Below are 21,394 nucleotides of genomic sequence, written 5' to 3'. Positions count from 1 at the left end.
GCTATATACGTAATATATTTTAATAACATAATTATATAGACAAATAGATTTCTTTTTTAAAAAAATATATATATTTAAAATAACATGATCAAATATATGCACCAAGTATGTGAATAATAATTGTTTAAATGATACATAAAATATGTGGATTCTCCTTCAAATAATCAAAAACATACATAACAAAATAGAGGATGGGTTTAAAAGAAATCACATGTATAAAATAATATAAAATTAATAATATACAGGGAATTCTATCATGAATCATATATATAATAATATACAAAACATTAAGAAAAATATTATACAAAATGTTAAAGTGACATGATATAAAAACTTTACAATAATGATTTAAAAAATAAAATAAATTTATTAAAGTAATTTAAAATGTATAAAAAAATAAAAGATGAATGCCAAATGAATTTTAAAAAAATGAACTATACAAATTAAAATGAGAAAAAGATCTTAATTGAAACAAAATCAAACTAAAAGGGTTAATTAATAAATAAAATAAGCTTTTGAAACCGAAATAGGGACTAAAATGGAGTGCGCGCGAATGTGAAAGGATTGAAAAAGGTAAATGCTCCAAATATCAATATGCCACGTAAATTCTAAGAAAAAAAATTTGAAACAAATAAAATGTGAATAAGGACCAATTAAAAATTTAGCGCGAAGGTAAGGGACCATCCGCGTAAATTGACCATTTGAAGTGCCAAAGCATGGATCCAGCCTATGGATCAGGCTTGCCCACGTGGATCTCCCCCACTTACACTGCACCATTTGAATTATCACTTAAATCAAAACCATTTTTGTTTTAAAAAACATTTTTAACCTTTGCTAAAAAAAACCAAAAAAAAAACTCTTAAGACATTCTCTCATTTTCCCCTGTTCAACAGCATCACAAAAGCACGCCGAAGGGAGAATAGAGGTGATTCCTTTGGGCCCGATCTTGACGAAAGAGGAATCTCCAGCGTCTTCGCGACCGCCAGGAATCAGGTGAACCTCCTCTTCCTCCTCTTTAGTTTCTTATGTCAAAAGAAAATAAGAAAAATAAAAGAACTTGAAGAAAGTTTAGCAAAGAAAAATGGAAATCACCTCTTGATAATTTTTTATTGTTTTCTCTGATATTCAATATGTGTAAATGTGAAAAAGGAAAAAAAAAGATCCCCCCTAGATTACAATCGGTTCTCTTTTATAACCGAATCAGGAAAAATAAAAAAAAAAGAAAATAAAAGGAAAAACCCCTAGATCCTTCTGCTATTCTCCTTTTGCTGTCCATGAGTTGTGATTGTTAGTGTTGTTATTCTGTTTTTGCAGGTAAGGAGGCCGTGGTGTTGCAGACGTAGCGAGGCCGTTCGTGGGGTGTGATGCGAAGGCTTTCCAAAAGCTTCACTGTTTGGGCTCTATCTGCCTTGAAATCGGACGGTTGGAGGCCGTTGTGAAGGTCACTGGTGGCTACTTGCGGCGCGAGGAAAGTTCGCTAGGGTTCCAATTTCTGGCACAGAAAATCTGGGCCATTTAGGCTAATTTTGGGATTGGGCCTATTGGGGAATTAATTTTTTGGGTATTGGGTTAGATTTAATTTAGGTTTGGCCCTTATTGTAAAATGAGTTTAAAATTTGAGCTTCAATTGTATGTGGGTTAAATGTCAATTTGGACTATGAACATTTATTGGATTTTATTATGTTTTTATTATTATTTTTTTAATTTAGTTTTGTATAAGCCCGTGCGAAATGGGCTAATTACAGTTATCTTTTAGTTTTTATTTCTACATAATATCTTTTATATATATTATGAAAAATTATATTTATTAAATTATAATTTTTATTTTAAATGATGCATTTATACGGTTTGATCAGCATGTTTAATTGCAAATTCATACTTGATTTATTCAAATTTTTAACTTTAATTTATATATTTAAAGGTGTTGATCTGTACGTTCATTTATGAGTTAAGATTGTTACTAAATTCACTCTTTAAAAGGGATAAAAATGTTGTGAGGCATTTGTTATTTAACACCTGTCCAAATAGACACTTTTTTTATGTCTTTTTAATAATTGTTAAATTTTAATTTCGGTCCTTATATTATGTTTAATTTTAAAATATAATTTTTATTTTTATATAATTTGATATTTCAATTTTTATAATGTCATTAGTTAATCTAAATATTTTATTTTGATTAAAATATTGAGTGAATTTATAAAATTATTAATATCATTAAAATTATGTATTACATTCAAGTCCATTATAATATTTTCTTTTTTGTTACATGGATACAAGTGAGTGTTCTTTTTTTTAATTTCAATATGTCACATTAGAGAATTTAACCAAAAAAAATAACGGTGTTAATAACTAAATCTAAAAAATAAAATGACTAAATTCTTAAAAATAAAAATATAATCATTAAATTTCAAATATAAAAATTTAGAATATATTTTAACTTTCAAATTTTAACTTTACAATTTAATCCAAAATAATTAATCTAATGGCAAATATATTCTAGTAGTAACAAATTATTATTATGGTTTGCATTGATGGAGAGAGAGAGGGTTTGTCTTTAGAAGGACTATTATTATGTAAAGGTGAAGGTACACAAAAGAACACGTAGGTCTTGAAGTAACCTCCACATCTTACACAAATTCTCAACATTACATTAAAACTAATATATGAATCACCAAGTAACCATGCACCAATACTTTATTCATAGCTCTCAGCCTCTCCCTCCTTCAAAATCACCCATTATTCTCCTTCATCGTTGCTTTCTTATGGGACTGTATACCCTGAAAAGTGTCGAAATTTTACTAGTTAGCCTCAACATATTGGAATAATTTTTTAAAATTAAAATATATAATGATATCAAATAATACAACTATATAAAATACTTAGTTTTCAATAATATATGCCATTTACTCTAAAAATATTATCCACTAAGATATATTTTTCTTTTTATTTATAGTAATAAAATTGGCAGTAAAAATAATCATAAACTTAACAAATTATTTTTAAATTTTAATTTATTTTTAACAAATTACATTAAAAAGATTTTTTCCCCCAAAATGGGTGGTATGAATTCTAGTCTAGTTGATTTTATAAGGGGAAAAAAGCTAAAGCCCATTTAAAAATGAGAATGTCTTGGACCAGTCAACTTGGTCTTGATGTTCTGGGGTTGCCGAGCTTGTGCTAATCACTTTAGGGCTTTACGTTTATACCTTTAATCTTCAAAACCAAGCCCAAAAGGAAACATGCACATGCACAATGGCCATTGTTATTTGCCAGTCTTGAGCCCAAAACATGGCATTAATTTATGTAAATGTTTGGTCAAGTTAAACACCACTTTCAAAAGATAAAAGAGAATGGGGTAGTGTACTTACTTCCACATTTTTTGCCAGCTTGCCTGTTCCTAATATTGCATTTTTTGGGAATGGCAATAGCAATCCCAGGCATGATCCCGGCCTGCTTTGCCAATGGTGATAGCAAAATAGCACAAAGGCACCTTGGAGAAGTCCTGAGTAAGGCACCCACCTTGGCGCAGCAAGCTGGAGGAACTTTTGCCCTTGCATTCCGAGCCGCTCCCAGGCATGGGCTTAAGCTTGCTGCAGCCGACCTGATTGGGGTCCTCCCGCACTCTCCTGCTGCACCTACATCACTGACCAGTGCATTCAAACTTATCCAAAACAAAAACAAAACAACGAGACAATAAGGTTTCAAGCTCAAAGCCATCTCTGTTACACTCCGCGAAACTCACTCTTTTTCCACACTGCTTTTGCTGACCTCCACCAATGCATATTTATACACACATTTTAATAAATAAATAAAAAGGGTTTCGGCCCGTGGGGTGGTGAAATTTGGGTTTAGTGCGGTGGTTGTGGGAGACTTACGTGGAAGCATTTTGTGTCTTCTTCTTCCCTTAGGTTATTCAAGATGTAATGATTAGTTGAATGTTCCCACTGAAAGGATCCATCGCTTGTTACTTTGGTAGATTTTGGTTCATAAGTAGGATGCTATTTCCTTTGCTTTTTGTTAATTTTTTTCTGGCATGTTCTCTTCTTCAGATTGCCTTAGGGTAGGTGGCAGTGTGAACATATGCATCAAAGGGTTTCCGTTATCTTTTTGGCATGCTTGGAGACTTTCAATAATTTGCTCCACTATGATATATTGAAATATAATAGACTATACGTGGCTTAAACTTATTAACCTACTGCTGGATATGACATGATCTCAATAAGAAAAGCATATACATGACGTATGTGCTCTCCTATATGCTTTCATATCCTAATTGTTTCTTAAATATCAACACCATGCATGATCAATGAAAATCAAAGCAGAAAATAATAAAAACAACATATATTTAGTGAAATTAAATCAAGTGTCAAGCAAATTGGATTACAACCCAATTATTAGTCATTATTATCCGAAACACACTCCAATTAAAAAACATATCTTATTACAAAATTTACTATTTGCTTCATTTTATACTTTTTAGTAAATTTAATATATTTTTACTATTAAAAATAAAATATTTATTTTATAAATTATTAAGAGAATATATATTGTTCAATATTACCACATTTGTAGTCTTGAGGTTGATATTATTTTCTTGACAAAATATTATAGTGAAAGGTCTGACCATTGTTTAAATTTTTTAATTATAAGAGTTTTGATTTTACCAACAATATTATATGATATTTTTAAAAGCTTTGCTTGAATATTTTTAATCAAATATTGAGAATAGAGGGGTCAGATATATGAAGAGAGCAATGTACAGTCTACAGGTATATCTATCTGCACCAAAAAAATTTATTTGAATTGTTGATATAAGATTTAGTGATGAAGGTTGATGAGGAATTATACAAAGGTGCAAAGAGTCTATTAATGTTGCTCTTGTGGGATTGGAGAGGAATAGAAGGTTCTAGAGAATGCTTGATAGAGTTTTGATATGTCAAGTAATGTATTGGAGTCATCTATACAATACAGAATGTTTATATAGCTGAGGGCTTGATGTGGTTCCCTTGGATAAGTGTTTTGCTGAAGGATGTTAATAGTTGAGTCATTGTGGGCCATCCTGCATGTGGACTTCAATGTGATTAGAGGATTTGTTGTTTTACTATGGAGTCCCCGTGTAGGTCCTAATAGCTATATATGAGCGAAACATGTAGGAGATGGGTCTTGATGCAAGATTTAGCCTAAGCACGATGCTCATGCAGCGTGAGGTGAGGTGTGCGCCCTTTAGGCAAGGTATAGCTTTTGATCATATGTGTGAGCTCTTTCTTGTTCTCTTCCTCGGTTGAGGTTGGTTGACTTCGCATGGTTGTTACATATAACAATTTTTCTTTAGTTGAGGAGAAATTTATAAAGCGATCTTCATCGAGAAATAAACTTATTGTAGATGGTGGTGTAAATGTTTGGCTTTGCCGATATATAATTTTGAGCTCTAGGGAAACAAAAAATTTGATAGTGCTCAAAGTGGTTGTATATGTAAGCAATCACAGAAGTTATTAGCAACTACTTGTTTCTTAAAAAACAACGTTATTTATAGAGGTGATCATGGGTTGAATCGGATTTGAATTGGATTCTAGCAAGATACTTAGACCAATTTTTCAAGTTTGAGCTTGGCCTAGCCAAAAAATTGGGCTTACATTTTTTTGCCCAAGCTTGACTCAATTTAAGAAAGGTACACCCAGATCGACTCGACTTGTCCATATTTCTTTCATTTTAGATTAGTTTTTATTTAAAAATAATTTTTTTAGAAAACATAATACACTAAATTCCTAAATTCACTAAAAATGCTAAAATAAAAGTTTTCTAACACATTAAAAATACATTAAAAGGTATTTATGTCACACCCCAGATTTGGCAGATTCGAGAAGGCGTGTAGATGTGAAATTGTCTATTTTGGCGCACTCTAATAGTTAGTCCCCAAATTTATAAGCTTCTAGCGAACTAATGTTTGGCACATACCTGCCTATAGAAGTTCTCTGGATTTAATTCTCATAGTATTCTTCAATTGAAGGAGTATGACAAACTAAGAGTATGCCTCGAAAGTTCTGGTTGAGTATAACATGCCTATCAAGCATATGAGGAAGCTGTAGAGAATTAAAGTGCCTTTAAGGCCATGCCATATATGAGTTATCGTTAATAGGTGTAGTATGCCAAGTTTACTCAAATGATGTGCAAAATGGGTTTTGTAACGTGATTGGTTGGGAGTCAACTGAAGGGATTGACTGGTCAAATAACATCGACATCAGATTTTTTTTATATTTTCTCTGACTTTTGTAGCTTATTAAAAGGACAACTTTTGTATGCATTTGATACTTGTCAAGATTCATTAAGAGGTACTGGGTGGTATATATATATGGTGAGAAGGGATCGTCTAGATGGTTTTTTTCTTTCTTCAATATTACTCATTGGTCCTTGTTCTTAAATTGTATGTTCTCTTTTCCTTTATTAAGCTGGAAGCTAACGTTTTTGAATTTATCAATGGATGTGCCACCTCCTGGTAAGTCTGATAACTCTACATGTTAAGTTTTTGAAAGAGTAAGGATGTTAAGAAGCATGTAAACTGTGCCTCACATGGCCACTAGACACGCCCGTATCACAGGCTGTGTGAAAACAGGGCATACATTCTGACTTGCCCCACACGGTCGGAGACAGGCCCGTGTGCCATGGTATGGGAAAACTGGAGAGGTTACTGAATTGGGTCACACGGCCGGCCACACGCCCATGTGCCAGCCCGTGTGCCACACACGGCCAGTACAGACGCCTGTGTGTCTAGGCCGTGCCAAACCTGTAGGGTATACTGACTTAAATTCGAAGGGCTACCCCAAGGGACACATGACTATGTACCAAGGTCATGTATCATGATAAACCGTAATTTATACATATTTTTACCCCATACTTAACACATTTTATGGATGATTTTTCCTTAGAATTGGTGAATTCGATGCTTCTAATGCCTTAATTTCATGTTTTATACTTAAGTGAGTATAGAAGAGCGAAAGGAACGAGAAACGAGCCAAAAACGGAGGAAATGGGCCAAAGTACGAAATCAACATGACCTAGACTTCCTCACACGGGCATACCACACGGCCGTGTCAATCTGGCAGAATCGAAACACAACTCACACAGGCATGTCATACGGGCGTGTCCCTACTGAGCCCAAGTTGAGTCCAACTCGGAAAAGGCTAATTTTGAGGGCTTTTAGGCATTCTAAAGCCTATAAATACGCTCTAAAGGAAGAGGAAAAGGGGCACAGAGAGAAGGAGGTAGGGAATTGCTCAAGGGAAGCTGATTGATCCATCTCAGAAGCCAGAGTCACCATCAAGACTGAAGATCTCCCCTCAATTTCCCTTCAGGAGTTTTGGGTTTTCTTTATGTTTTGCATTCATTATTCTTCTGAGATGTTTTCCTTTTTAGTTATGAACTAAATCCTCTAAATACCTAAGGGGAATGAAACCTAAGACGAATCTTGTTATTATTTTCTAAATTGTATGATAAATATTTAACTTGCTCTTAATTATGTGTTCTTAATTCTTGTTTTGATATCCCAGGATACTGATTCAAGATAAGCTCTTATTCAGAGGAGGAATAGACCCTGTCTAAGAGTACACTTGTCATAATTAAACAGAGTTGATTACGCGCCTAAATATAGGGTGACAAGATTTTGCCGAATTAGAGTGAAACCTAATAAGGGGATCCATAGATCGAGTTAATGCAACCCTAGGGTGTTAATTAGAGAAAAGTCTCAATTATTTAATCTAGGGATTAGATGTTATTAGTCCTGAATAGGGATAATAACATAACTTAGGGATCTCTACAGGACAAGTTAAATGAATAAATCGTCCGATTCGGAGCCAGAATAACAAGTAATGCCTAGGTGGATTTTTCTTTAGGTATTGTCTTAATTCAATCTTTTTCCAAAAGTAATCCCCCAATTCTACTTTCTACGAATTCTTAGTTTAGATAATTAGTTAGTTAAAACAAAAACCCCCTTATTCTTAGGCTAGATAATAAAAAGACAGTCATTACTAGTACTTTTAGTTCCTTTGGGTTCGACAATCTAGTCTTGCTAAAACTATACTACTGTTCGATAGGTACACTTGCCTACATCGTGATAATAGTTAGTTTCAAGAACTATTCTTTATAAATATTTAAAACCTGTCACACGAAAACCTGTCTAAGAGTACACTTGTCATAATTAAACAGAGTTGATTGCGCGCCTAGACATAGGGTGACAAGATTTTTCCGAATTAGGGTGAAACCTAATAAGGGGATCCATAGATCGAGTTAATGCAACCCTAGGGTGTTAATTAGAGAAAAGTCTCAATTATTTAATCTAGGGATTAGATGTTATTAGTCCTGAATAGGGATAATAACATAACTTAGAGATCTCTACAGGACAAGTTAAATGAATAAATCATCCGATTCGGAGCCAGAATAACAAGTAATGTCTAGGTGGATTTTTCCTTAGGTATTGTCTTAATTCAATCTTTTTCCAAAAGTAATCCCCCAATTCTACTTTCTACGAATTCTTAGTTTAGATAATTAGTCAGTTAAAACAAAAACCCCCTTATTCTTAGGCTAGATAATAAAAGGACAGTCATTACTAGTACTTTTAGTTCCTTTGGGTTCGACAATCTAGTCTTGCTAAAACTATACTACTGTTCGATAGGTACACTTGCCTACATCGTGATAATAGTTAGTTTCAAGAACGATTCTTTATAAATATTTAAAACTTGTCACACGAAAATCGGGATCAAGTTTTTGGCGCCGTTGCCGGAGAACTAAGATATTAGGAACGCTCAATTTTTATTACTTTAGCCATTTGTTTTTTTGCAAATTAATTTTAATTTTAATTTTATTATTATTTATTAATTTACTTTTTCTTTCTCTTGGCAGGTTTTTATAGTTTATGACTAGAAGAAACCCGTCAGGACCACTACTTTTTGACGAAGAAATCAATCACACAGCTCGCAGAAACCAAAGAGAAATAAGGCGAAGCTTAAGATACACAGAGAACAAGCAAGAGGACGATACTCAACCCCCAACCGAAGAGATGGCTGAAAACTAAGACAATCAGCTACCTCCTGCGATACACGTTGAACTAGCAAATCAAAATCCTACTCCTCGTACTATGTATGATTATGCTAAACCTAATTTAATAAGAACTGAGTCAAGTATAGTTGCAAATAATTATGAACTAAAACCTAACACTATTCAAATGATACAGCAATTTATTCAGTTTGATGGTTTGCAGGATGAGGATTCGAACACTCACTTGGCAAATTTCGTGGAATTCTATGATACATTTAAAATTAATGGCGTTTCTGACGATGACACTCGTCTTCGATTATTCCCTTTTTCATTGAGAAACAAAGCTAAATAGTGGTTGAACTCGTTACCACGAGGTCAATCACTACTTGGGAACAAATGACTGAAAAATTTCTATTAAAATATTTTTGCCGGCTAAAACAGCCAAATTACGTAATGATATATCTTCGTTTGTACAGAAGGACTTAGAAACTCTTTACGATGCATGGGAGAGATACAAAGACTTACTAAGAAGGTGCCCTCATCATGGGTTACCGCTTTGGCTACAGGTTCAAACATTCTGTAATGGTCTGAATCCTTCGACTCGACAAATGGTTGACGCAGCTGCTGGCGGAACCATAAATAATAAAACACTTGAAAATGCTTATGAGTTTATTGAAGAGATGTCACTAAATAACTATCAGTGGCAAGTCATGAGGACTAAGCCAACTAAAACAGTAAGCGTTTATAACGTCGATTCGGTTATTATGCTGTCAAACCAGGTAGAACTTCTAAATAAAAAGATTGATGGTTTACTTGGTTTTACTCAGGTACATCCAGTAATGAGGTGCGAGATGAATGGAGGAGGAACATGCACAGAGTATCAACCCTTCAACCCTAGCATCGAGGAGGAACAAGTCCAATATATGGGTAACAATAACTCTAGATCCCAAAATAACCCATATAGTAACACTTATAATGCAGGTTGGAGGAACCATCCCAATTTCTCGTGGGGCAGTCAAGGAAATCAAAGACCACAATATCCTCCGGGTTTTCAATAACCACCCTATCAGCAGGAAAAGAAACCGAACCTTGAAGAGATGCTGTCTAAATTTATCTCGGTGTTAGAAACCCATTTCCAGAACATCGAGACAGCACTTAAAAATCAACAAGCGTCGACCTAAGGGCTCGAAACTCAGATCGGCTAGCTTTCCAAACTAATATTCGAACGACCACAAGGTAGCTTGCCAAGTAATACTAAACCCAACCCAAGGGAACAGCTCAACGTGATTAATGTTCAAGATGAAGAAGGATTCGCTGAGCCTGAGCCAGAACCAAGGCAAGAAATTATGGTGAGCAGAGATCAAGGTGAGGTAGGTCATAATAAAAACAAGTGAATTTCGAATACAAACCTCGTATGCCATACCCCAACGCGACAAGGAAAGACCGCTCAAATGAACAATTTGGTAAATTCCTTAAACTCTTAAAAAAATTACATATTGCTTACCGTTTATTGAAGCTCTATCGCAGATGCCAAACGCAATGAAATTTTTAAAGGAGCTTTTAGTAAATAAACAGAAGTTGGACCAGGCATCACATGTGGAGCTAAACGCAATTTGCTCAACTATTCTACAGAATAAATTACCCAACAAACTAAAAGATCTAGGGAGTTTTACGATTCCTTATTTAATTGGGAGTTTAGATGTTAATAATGCATTAGCTGATTTAGGGGCTAGTATTAACGTCATGCCCTACAAAATGTTCAAACAACTAGGTCTTGAGAAACCCAAACAGACTAGGATGAGCATTCAATTAGCAGATAAAACTATAAGATTTTCTAGGGGTATTATTGAAGATGTGCTAGTTAAAATCGATAAATTTATATTTCCCATTGACTTCATTGTTCTAGACATAGAGGAGGATAGCAACACTCCTCTGATTTTAGGACGGCCCTTTTTAGCAACTGCTAAAACAATTATTGATGTTGGCACAGGTGAGCTAACACTCCGTGTGGAAGACGAAACAATCACCCTTCAAGCTCGCAATTCTGACGCCACATTGGAAATTGAAGGTGATCGTCTAAACCATTCTACTAAAATTGACAATATGGTACAACCTACTTTACAGGAAATGAGTCTGAAGGAAGCACATGAGTCATTCTCAAGCAATAGTAAAGGACCTATTAATGAAGATTGAAGGCTACAAATCGAGGACCTAGATGAATGTCAGATGCATAAACCGAGAACACATGATAAACCAAAACTACACCAGAACGAGCTCAACACCTTCCCACATCATCTTAAGGTTGGAGATAAAGTCTTATTAGATGTCGCAGATCCTCACATTATCACTACCACACCGAACGAAGAAAGCCCTCTTACGGTACTTAGCATTTTCCCATTCGGTACAGTCGAGGTAAGTCATCCTAAGTTCGGTACTTTTAAGGTAAACAACACCTGTCTAAAACCTTATTTTGATGAGAATGATAGCAGGAATGAGGAGTATAAACTCCTCGAACCACCATGACCATTCAATGGAGAGGTAAGTCGAGCTTAGACTATAAATAAGCGCTTCTCGGGAGGCAACCCGAGCACTAACTATATTAACTTCTTTAAATTTTAGTGTTTAACACCTAACTTACTAATGGAGCTCTTGAACACAGATTTCCCACACAGACATGGCCTAGCACACGGGCGTGCCTTAAGCCGTGTGGAAACAGGGCAAAAATTTCCCGAAACACGGGCTACAATAAATCATCACGGCCTTGCGACATGGCCGTGGAAGAACATGCCAAAACAACATGGGCGTGCGACACGCCCGTGTCTAGAACCCGTGGTCGAACTTGTTAAATGAACACGGGCGTGGGCCTAGATACACCAGTGTGGGAGAAGCGAACAAAGCCAGGCACAGTCGTGCGACACGGCTGTGTGCACCCACACGCCCAAGGAACACGGGCGTGGACTAAAAGTCAGACGAAACCAAATTCAAAATTTACGAGTCATACGGGCAAAAATTGGGGAACACGGGCTTGTTCCCTGGCTGTGTGCCCCAAAATCTATAAATAGGCTGCCCTATTCATTGTCTTCTTCACCCAAAAAACCCTAACCCTAGTGCTGCAAGTCCACACTCCCTCCCCACAACGCCCGTGCTCCGCTTTCAACTGTATTTTCGACACCCAACCTCTCTTCTCTAGCATATACAATGTCGTCTTCACGAGGAAAAAAAACTGTTGTCCCTACTTCAAAGAAAATGAAGGGAGTGTCATCTTCTTCGGGTCCTACCGCAGAAGTTCGTCACTCTTTCCTAAGGTTCCCCATCGGGCCTCAAGAAGAACTTTTACAAATACTCCGGGCTCGACCTTTAATTCCGGGCCGCTGCATTGATTGGGCTGCAGTAGAACAAGTTCAGTTGGCTGATGCGATTTGGGCCCTCTTAACCACCAACCCTTGGGAGCTTTTCTTTGGGATCATCGAGCTGACATATCTCGAGCTCAGGATGGAATTATGCTCCACATTTCATCTTCAGACCGTGATGATAAACTACAATGATCCCGGCACGGTGCAATTTCACCTAGGCAGATTAGTCTGCCAGCTCAGCGTCCCAGAATTTGGTACGGCACTAGGCTTATATACAGAGGAATTCATGGAAGAGAATGACTTAGATACTCTCAACAGCCATATCTATCGTTCTCCTTCACGTTGTTGGGACGCACTAGTACCAGGTGCAGCCACCTATAATCCTAGCTGCTCCAAGGCATCGGTTCTCCCTCCATCTCTGAGGTACCTTCACGCCATTTTTTCTCACACGATTACAGGAAGGCGAGAGAGCACTGGCGTCGCCAACACTCACGACACCTACTTTCTATGGTGTATGTCTCACGGGCACGTCATCGACCTTGCATATTTTATTGCCCTCACCATTCAATACCAGACAGAGTGGTATAGGAAGGGGGTCATCTCCATTGGCCCCTATGTTACTCGGTTGGCTCGACACTTCAGCCTTCTCAGCACCGCAGCCCAAGAATCATCATTAACCCTCATTGGCCAGATGTCTCAGCAAGGCATCTCGAGTAAGCTTAGCATGATGATGATCGACAAGCGCCGACGAACCTACCCTCCTCAATATCGTCTCGCCCAATCTACCGAGGAGGAGCCCCTGAGGACATTACTGATGATGTCCCCCCACAACACGAGGACCCATCATCTCAGTCACCACCACCCTCTCGTTCAATTCATGCGGCGGCTTCATATGCTGACATTTCTGAGCGCCTCACTCAATTCGCGCAGCAGTGTTTTCAACGATTTGACAACATTGATTCTAAATTACAGTAGATATATCAGCACCTTCATATCTCATCGCCACCCCCACCTCACGAACCATTTAGCGATGAAGATGTTTAAAAACATTTATTTATTATTTTATTTTATTTTAAGACTACTTTTTATTTTTCTTTCACCTTATTTTTATTAGGACTTATAATTATTATTTTACAATTTTTAATTTTGGCTAATTCCTATTGAGTACTTACCCTTCTTTATATATTTCCTAAAAGAGTTCCTGATTCTATCATAGTTATAAATAGCTACACAGCTCACTATTATTGAGGAACTCGAAACTCCACTAGAAAAGGTTTTCCACGACTACCATGTCCTGCTCGACCACGATCATAACCAACTTCAGATATAATATTCTTTTGGCGCAGGACTTATGGCTAATAAACCTCTACCACTGCCGGAGTATCCTCCTCCACCCTCACGCCGACTATTCTCCAAAACTCCAGTTCAAGGAAATTCATTCATCACCCAGGAAGTTTCACTCCTCTCCCTATCTTATTTTTATATTCTTATATCTATCTTTGTACATTAAGGACAATGCACATTTTAAGTGTGGGGGTATTCATTTTACTATCAGAAAAATCCTTGAATGACTGCCTTGTTCTCTTGAAAAGCTCTCATATCATATTTAGGATAAATTTTGATTGATTTATGATTTTTATTGATATATCTTGAATTAAAACATAGGCACTTATGCATTGATTGTTTAAACTTTAAGACATTAGAGAATCAAGCATAATAAGTTGATTTTTAAAAATTTAAAATTTTAGGTTGTTTCTCCAAAGTTTAGGTATTACTTTGAGTTGTAATTCACAAGTTTTAAACATCAAAAAGCCATAATTTTGTGAGATTTTTGAGCCTTTTTAGCATCTATTAATTCTTTCATGCTCACTTTTATTATTACTTTGAGTGCGTCAGTATTGAACTGTTATTCTAGAACTTACTTGATTATGCATGTCAAGACCACACTATTTGATTTGATATGTCAAAATGAGAAAGGCACTTAAGATTAACCCACTCATGTCATGGAAAGCCTACCTCCACGATTAACCCTTAGTAGACCCCGTTGAGCTAACAAGCCATTTCTTGTATTACCCTTAATATTAACCCTTAACCCATTATTGTTGAAATCCCCTAAATTAATTTGATCCCTATTTTTGTCGAGATTTGAATTGAAATAGTTACTCAGCTATATCTTGTTCTTAATAGTTAGTCTATGTTATTTAACTTGTTCTTAAAATAAATAAATAAAAACTGTGTATACACATTAGTAGTAATTTTTTGTTTTTGAGCTTAAGTATTTAAATTCGATATTCTGAGAAGAAGCTTTGTTGTAGCAAGTGATGATTAAATCTTTTTCTAGTTAAGTGATTTTCCAATTCAATCTCGATTCTAACCGTCTCTTTCAGCTTGTGACCACACCCCCTAACCAAAGCCACGTTACAACCCTCTAAAGACCTTTTGATTGATGGATCATCTCAAATTATAGTGGTGGAGATGTGATTTTCATGCAAGCCTATGGTAATAACTTTTCATATTGACTGATGAGTGCTACTTCCATTGTCCTTAAACACTTTGAGTGATTTGAGTGAATCTTTAGTGAGGATGTTAAACTCCGTGAGATTCCGAATCAAGGTAACCACTTAGATAAGGGGAGATGCCTAAAGTTTTGCATGATTAAATACTCAACTTGGAATGTTTGAAACTTTGATGTTCTTTTAGTTGAATTTTCAATGTATGATTACTTATGGATTATTTTGAGATATTATCGATAGAAATTATAGGTTGAGAAGAATTTATTTTGAATATGAGTTGAGAATTTTGCTTGAGGACAAGCAAATGCTTAAGTGTGGGGGTATTTGATAAACCGTAATTTATACATATTTTTACCCCATGCTTAACACATTTTATGGATGATTTTTCCTTAGAATTGGTGAATTCAATGCTCCTAATGCCTTAATTTCATGTTTTATACTTAGGTGAGCATAGAAGAGTGAAAGGAACGAGAAACGAGCCAAAAATGGAGAAAATGGGCCAAAGTACGAAATCAACACGGCTTGGACTTCCTCACACGGGCATACTACACGGCCGTGTCAATCTGGCAGAATCGAAACACAACTCACACGGGCGTGTCCCTGCCGAGCCCAAGTTGAGTCCAATTCGGAAAAGGCTAATTTTAAGGCTTTTAGGTATTCTAAAGCCTATAAATATGCCCTAAAGGAAGAGGAAAAGGGGCACAGAAAGAAGGAGGCAGGGAACTGCTCAAGGGAAGCCGATTGGTCCATCTTAGAAGCTGGAGTCGCCGTCAAGACTGAAGATCTCCCCTCAATTTCCCTTCAGGAGTTTTAGGTTTTCTTTATGTTTTGTATTCATTATTCTTCTGAGATGTTTTCCTTTTTAGTTATGAACTAAATCCCCTAAATACCTAAGGGGAATGTGTGATACCCCTAATGTGACCCTAGTCGGAAAGTGGTTTCGGGACCACAAAACTGAGTCATAAAAATAATTAACCGTCATACTTAATGCTTATTATATGTATATATGCATGTGAGAAAATTGCATGTTTGAATTTTGTTAATTGAAAGTGAATTTTATTAAATAGGACTTATATGTGACACTTTTGAAATGTGATAGGTTAATCTATAAGGATCTATTAATGCATGTTAGGAAATGCTTGTACTTGCATATCAAATTACCTAAAATGTTAGGTAGTGGCCGGCCATGCTATAGGTTAAAACATATTATAAACATTTTGTGTTAAAATGTTGTGTGAGAAATAATAAAATACTAGTTAATGGGAAGAGAAACCAAAGTTGTCTCACCCTTGCTCCTCCATTGCCGTGACTTGAGGGAGGAAGAAGAAAGTTGGGTTGCTTTAATTTTTGGCTTAGAAGATGGCTAGAAGGAGAAAAAAAACTATGATTTTAGCTAGTTAGGTAGCTGAAATTTCAAGTAACTCGGTAATCCATCGAAGAAAAAGAAGAGGGCTGTAACAAAAAGAAAAATGGAGACAGTTTGCATGTTGAAGAAAACTAAGGATTTAGCTTGTTTAAGAGTTGTATCCTAAGTTGGTAAGCTTTCTAAGCTCCCCTCTATCTTTAACTTTGTTGTAAAGAAAAATGATGATGGATTGTGGTTGGAAGGCATGAATGCGGGTTGTAGAAAAGAAAAGCTCTTTGATTAGTTGTAAAAATTACTACTGTCCAATTTTGTGCCTTCGTTATGCTATCCAAAATTTGAACAAATTAATGGTTCTATTTTCATGCCGATTAGGGGTTGATAAATTGAGTCTAATAGCTAAAATATTATGTTATTCTTCCTAAGTTTCAGTTGTTAGTAGTGACGTAACAATTTGACAATTAAATGCATAAATGATCATTGAAACTGCAACTTGAAAACAAATTGTTCCAGCATGTAAATGCTGATTTGAATGTCTTTGTAATATGTGGAGGAATTGGTCTGCATGTTTGAAATAAAAGAAAACAATGGTTGTTAAATATTAGTTTTTGTTGCTAATCGAATGGGTTTAATTCATTGTTCAAGGGGCTTTAAATTGGTGTTAATTAAGCTATTCGGATGGTCTAATAAAATAGCCTAAATGTTAAATAATGCTTGTTGTCCAGATTGAAATTATGCTAGAAGGTTGAACAATTGTTGTTCAAATGGAATTTTGGAGTGTTTAATGGACTCCATGTTGCTAAAATTTACATGAATAGAAATTTCTAAGCTTAAATTGTAAGAATTTGAGTTGCGTGGTTTAAATTGTCAAAGATGCATTTGGCAATTGATTATAATTTGTTAAAGGGTGTAAAGTATTGATAGTTCTAAATGGTACATAGTTAAATGAAGATGGAAGCTTGATAAACTTTTATTTAGAATGGAAGTAGGAGAAATGTGTATTCGGCCATGTTGTGATGAGTTGAATTTGAATGGTTGATGCCTTAGTTTATAAATGGTCATTAGATGAGTTTTAAACTTGTTAAAGTTTGATAACTTGGGGATGTTAAGTTGGGGAAAACGTGTAATAAAAATGGGTTGATAATGTTTGTTTGTTAATTGATGTTTGCACCTTAAATAGTTGAAATAAAGCTTGCCGATTATGATTAAATGTTTAAATTGTAATGGTCATATATAGGTATATATATATATATATGCCTTATGTATGTACCATGTACACATAAGGACATTCGGCAATATGATTAAATTCATGTATAAGGAAGCATGATAAATTAAGTGACACCTTGCTTGTGAATGTGAATTAGATATAAATTAAATAAGCATGAAATCGAGTCATGGCATGTTTTATTAAATATGATACATATTGAAATCTATTGTTTTAGATATAGATTAAATGATATGTGATTGCCAAATGTGATTGTTAAGTGAATAATATTAGTTAAGTACTTAAGCAAATCTATTGTTTAACTTAAGCTTAAGAGCAAAGAGGATCAAAGTCGGATAGGGGAAAAGAGAAAGTAAACGAATAGCCGTGGATACCTAGTCGTCGACCACTTCCGAGGTAAGTTTTAAGTGATTAAACATTGAGTAAATTCAATCATAATAGGACATAATGAGTTGATTTAATAAGATATGATGTGGCCATGATATGTCTTAAACTCAAATGGTAAGTTCATAAGTGTTTAGACTTGAAATTTAAGAGCAAATTGTAATAATTTGCTCAGACAAGCAACAGTAATGTGATTTTAGAAAATCACTATAAATTGTTGGTGTGGAATTATAGGCTGAATAAAATATGTAATCAAATCTTAATTAGTCTAGTTTCTTATAAAAGAGACCGTGTAAGCAAAGAAATTTCCTATAAAGAGATATTTAAAGTTCGTGAGACAATGTCGAATGACTCAAATCCCTATTCTGTTTTTACAAAATCATTATAATTTGTACAAAAATAGTTATAAGATAAACTTTATATGCTTAGACTCCTTAATGAGTCTAGTTTCAAATGAAATCAAATAGAACATATTTTGAATTCTGTAAAATGAGAAATTTGATTTGTAGTGAAGATTGGTCAGATTAGTCAAACAGTGAAATAGGGGAAACTTTAAGAAAAATATGGTATTGATTGGCCAAACCTAAAATTCTGAAAATTTTATGGATGGAAGATATATGAGTCTATATTCAGGTAAAATTAACGGCAATTGATTTTTAGTTTTGTAGCTCCAGTTATAAATAATTTAGTGACTATTGCTCAGGAAAATATCTTGTAGTGAATATGTGATTTTGTTGTAAACATTGATGAAACTATTTGAGTTGCTAATAAGCTATTGCTGAAATTGACGTACAAGATAAATATATATATGTGTGGTAAAGCCGAACGGCTAGTGTGAAATATGTATGAGATATGTATATGTGGTAAAGCCGAATGGCTAATATGAAATATGTATGAGATATAATATGTATGAGATATGTATATGTGGTAAAGCCGAATGGCTAGTGTGAAATATGTATGAGATATATATATGTGGTAAAGCCGAATGGCTAGTGTGAAATATGTATGAGATATGTATATGTGGTAAAGCCGAATGGCTAATATGAAATATGTATGAGATATATATATGTGGTAAAGCCGAATGGCTAATGTGAAATGTCTTTGAGATATGTATATGTGGTAAAGCTGAATGGCTAGTATGAAATATGTATGAGATATGTATATGTGGTAAAGCCGAATGGCTAATATGAAATATGTATGAAATATATATATGTGGTAAAGCCGAATGGCTAGTGTGAAATATGTATGAGATATGCATATGTGGTAAAGCCGAATGGCTAGTGTGAAATATGTATGAGATATGTATATGTGGTAAAGTCAAATGGCTAATATGAAATATGTATGAGATATATATATGTGGTAAAGCCGAATGGCTAATGTGAAATGTATATGAGATATGTATATGTGGTAAAGCCGAATGGCTAGTGTGAAATATGTATGAGATATGTATATGTGGTAAAGTAGAATGGCTAATATGAAATATGTATGAGATATATATATGTGGTAAAGTAGAATGGCTAATGTGAAATATGTATGAGATATGTATATGTGGTAAAGCCGAATGGCTAGTGTGAAATATGTATGAGATATGTATATGTGGTAAAGCCGAATGGCTAATATGAAATATGTATGAGATATATATATGTGGTAAAGTAGAATGGCTAATTTGAAATGTATATGAGATATGTATATGTGGTAAAGCCGAATGGCTAGTGTGAAATATGTATGAGATATGTATATGTGGTAAAGCCGGATGGCTAATATGAAATATGTATGAGATATATATATGTGGTAAAGCCGAATGGCTAATGTGAAATATATATGAGATATGTATATGTGGTAAAGCCGAATGGCTAGTGTGAAATATGTATGAGATATGTATATTTGGTAAAGCCGAATGGCTAATGTGAAATATATATGAGATATGTATATGTGATAAAGCCGAATGGCTAGTGTGAAATATGTATGAGATATGTATATGTGGTAAAGCCGAATGGCTAGTGTGAAATATGTATGAGATATGTATATTTGGTAAAGCCGAATGGCTAATGTGAAATATGTAGGAGATGTGTGTATATTGTGGCCAAATGACCAAATGTGAAAGGTGTGTATTATTAGATATTTGATGAGGCAAATGAATTACAAATATGACAGTAGATGTGAATGTTGTAACATGTGATTAAATGTACATGAAACTTGGAAATATATTCCGGGTAAGACCTGATGACCACGTGTGGAGATTTTTTCCGGGTAAGACCCGATAACTACGTGTGGGGACTATTCGAGATAAAGGTTTCGCTGAAGATTCGAGTAAAGTATAAGATGATACGACTTCACAGTAACAATTGGTAATAAATACGTTCAATGCGTTAAGTTGGTCAGGTATGTATTTTGAGATTATATTTAAGCTTGATTTGGACTAAATCACAAGGTCGTTATGTGATGCATATGTGAGTAAAGCAATAAGACATTCTATGATTATTGTGCATTTGGTCAATGTGGAAAGTTAGGTGAAAATATGTAATGTATCTATGTTTATAAGAGATCACTATCAAGTGAGAATTTATCGCCTATTATATATGATGAGATGTGCATATTCGGTAAAGGGATGGTATGCAGAAGGAAGAGTGAAATAAAAATACGAACAACTATGTTATAATTTGATTGTTACCTATTGACACTGCTTAAAACTTACTAAGCATTGTAATGCTTACTCAGTTTACTTTGTTTCCTCTGTTTTATAGATCTCATTTGGAAGCTACAGTGCTCGGGATCGTCAAGAACTAGTCACACTATCACTATCCTTTGTTTGGTACTGCTATGTTTTGGATTATCTTATGGCATGTATAGAATAGACTAGTAGTGGGAGGATATTTTGGTTAATGTATATAAGCTATCTTGAATATGACATCTTTTGAATGTTTACTTTTATAAGTTTTTTTAAAATTTTATCCTGGTTGTGTCTAGCAATTATCCAATTGAATGATCTTTACTTCAAGAAAATGAAAAAAATTTTCTTGTTACGATATGAGTTTCAAGTCCAGTAATGCCCCTTTACCTATTCCGGCGGCGGATACGGGATAGGGGTGTTACAGAATGAAACCTAAGACGAATCTTATTATTATTTTCTGAATTGTATGATAAATATTTAACTTATTCTTAATTATGTGTTCTTAATTCTTGTTTTGATATCCCAGGATATTGATTCAAGATAAGCTCTTATTCAGAGGAGGAATAGACCCTGTCTAAGAGTACATTTGTCATAATTAAGCGGAGCTGATTGCACACCTAGACGTAGGGTGACAAGATTTTGTCGGATTAGGGTGAAACCTAATAAGGGGATCCATAGATCGAGTTAATGCAACCCTAGGGTGTTAATTAGAGAAAAGTCTCAATTATTCAATCTAGGGATTAGATGTTATTAGTGCTGAATAGGGATAATAACATAACTTAGGGATCTCTACAGGACAAGTTAAATGAATAAATAGTCCGATTCGGAGCTAGAATAACAAGTAAAGTCTAGGTGGAT

The 21,394-nt window shown here is 34.9% G+C and overlaps 1 protein-coding gene, 1 long non-coding RNA gene and 1 other non-coding gene across 3 annotated transcripts; 1 reads left to right on the top strand and 2 right to left on the bottom strand.

Annotated features, from left to right (window-relative positions):
• Positions 1 to 771: 771 nt before the first annotated feature.
• On the top strand, positions 772 to 1,692 carry LOC108480968 (uncharacterized). The gene is made up of 2 exons (XR_001870727.2): positions 772 to 993; positions 1,315 to 1,692. It is a non-coding gene; the product is annotated as an uncharacterized LOC108480968 (long non-coding RNA).
• An 855-nt stretch (positions 1,693 to 2,547) lies between these two features.
• Positions 2,548 to 3,799, bottom strand: LOC108482596 (non-specific lipid-transfer protein 4-like). Its single transcript, XM_017785723.2, has 2 exons — positions 3,369 to 3,799; positions 2,548 to 2,777 (listed from the first exon to the last, which is right to left on the bottom strand). The coding sequence occupies exons 1-2, from the start codon at positions 3,715 to 3,717 to the stop codon at positions 2,761 to 2,763; spliced, it is 366 nt and encodes a 121-aa protein (XP_017641212.1). The 5' UTR covers positions 3,718 to 3,799; the 3' UTR covers positions 2,548 to 2,760.
• A 5,671-nt stretch (positions 3,800 to 9,470) lies between these two features.
• LOC128281905 (small nucleolar RNA R71) lies at positions 9,471 to 9,577 on the bottom strand. The gene has a single exon (XR_008272188.1). It is a non-coding gene; the product is annotated as a small nucleolar RNA R71 (small nucleolar RNA).
• Positions 9,578 to 21,394: the final 11,817 nt, after the last annotated feature.

The sequence above is a fragment of the Gossypium arboreum genome, chromosome 1 (genome assembly GCF_025698485.1).
Source record: "Gossypium arboreum isolate Shixiya-1 chromosome 1, ASM2569848v2, whole genome shotgun sequence".
In the NCBI taxonomy this organism is placed as follows: Eukaryota; Viridiplantae; Streptophyta; class Magnoliopsida; order Malvales; family Malvaceae; genus Gossypium; species Gossypium arboreum.
Note: the sequence above shows the minus strand (reverse complement) of the source record. Positions and strands in the feature narration are given on the sequence as shown.

What these genes read in the sequence shown, in the direction of transcription:
- LOC108482596 (XM_017785723.2), bottom strand. Translation starts at nt 3,717, where the DNA reads ATGGCTTTGAGCTTGAAACCTTATTGTCTCGTTGTTTTGTTTTTGTTT.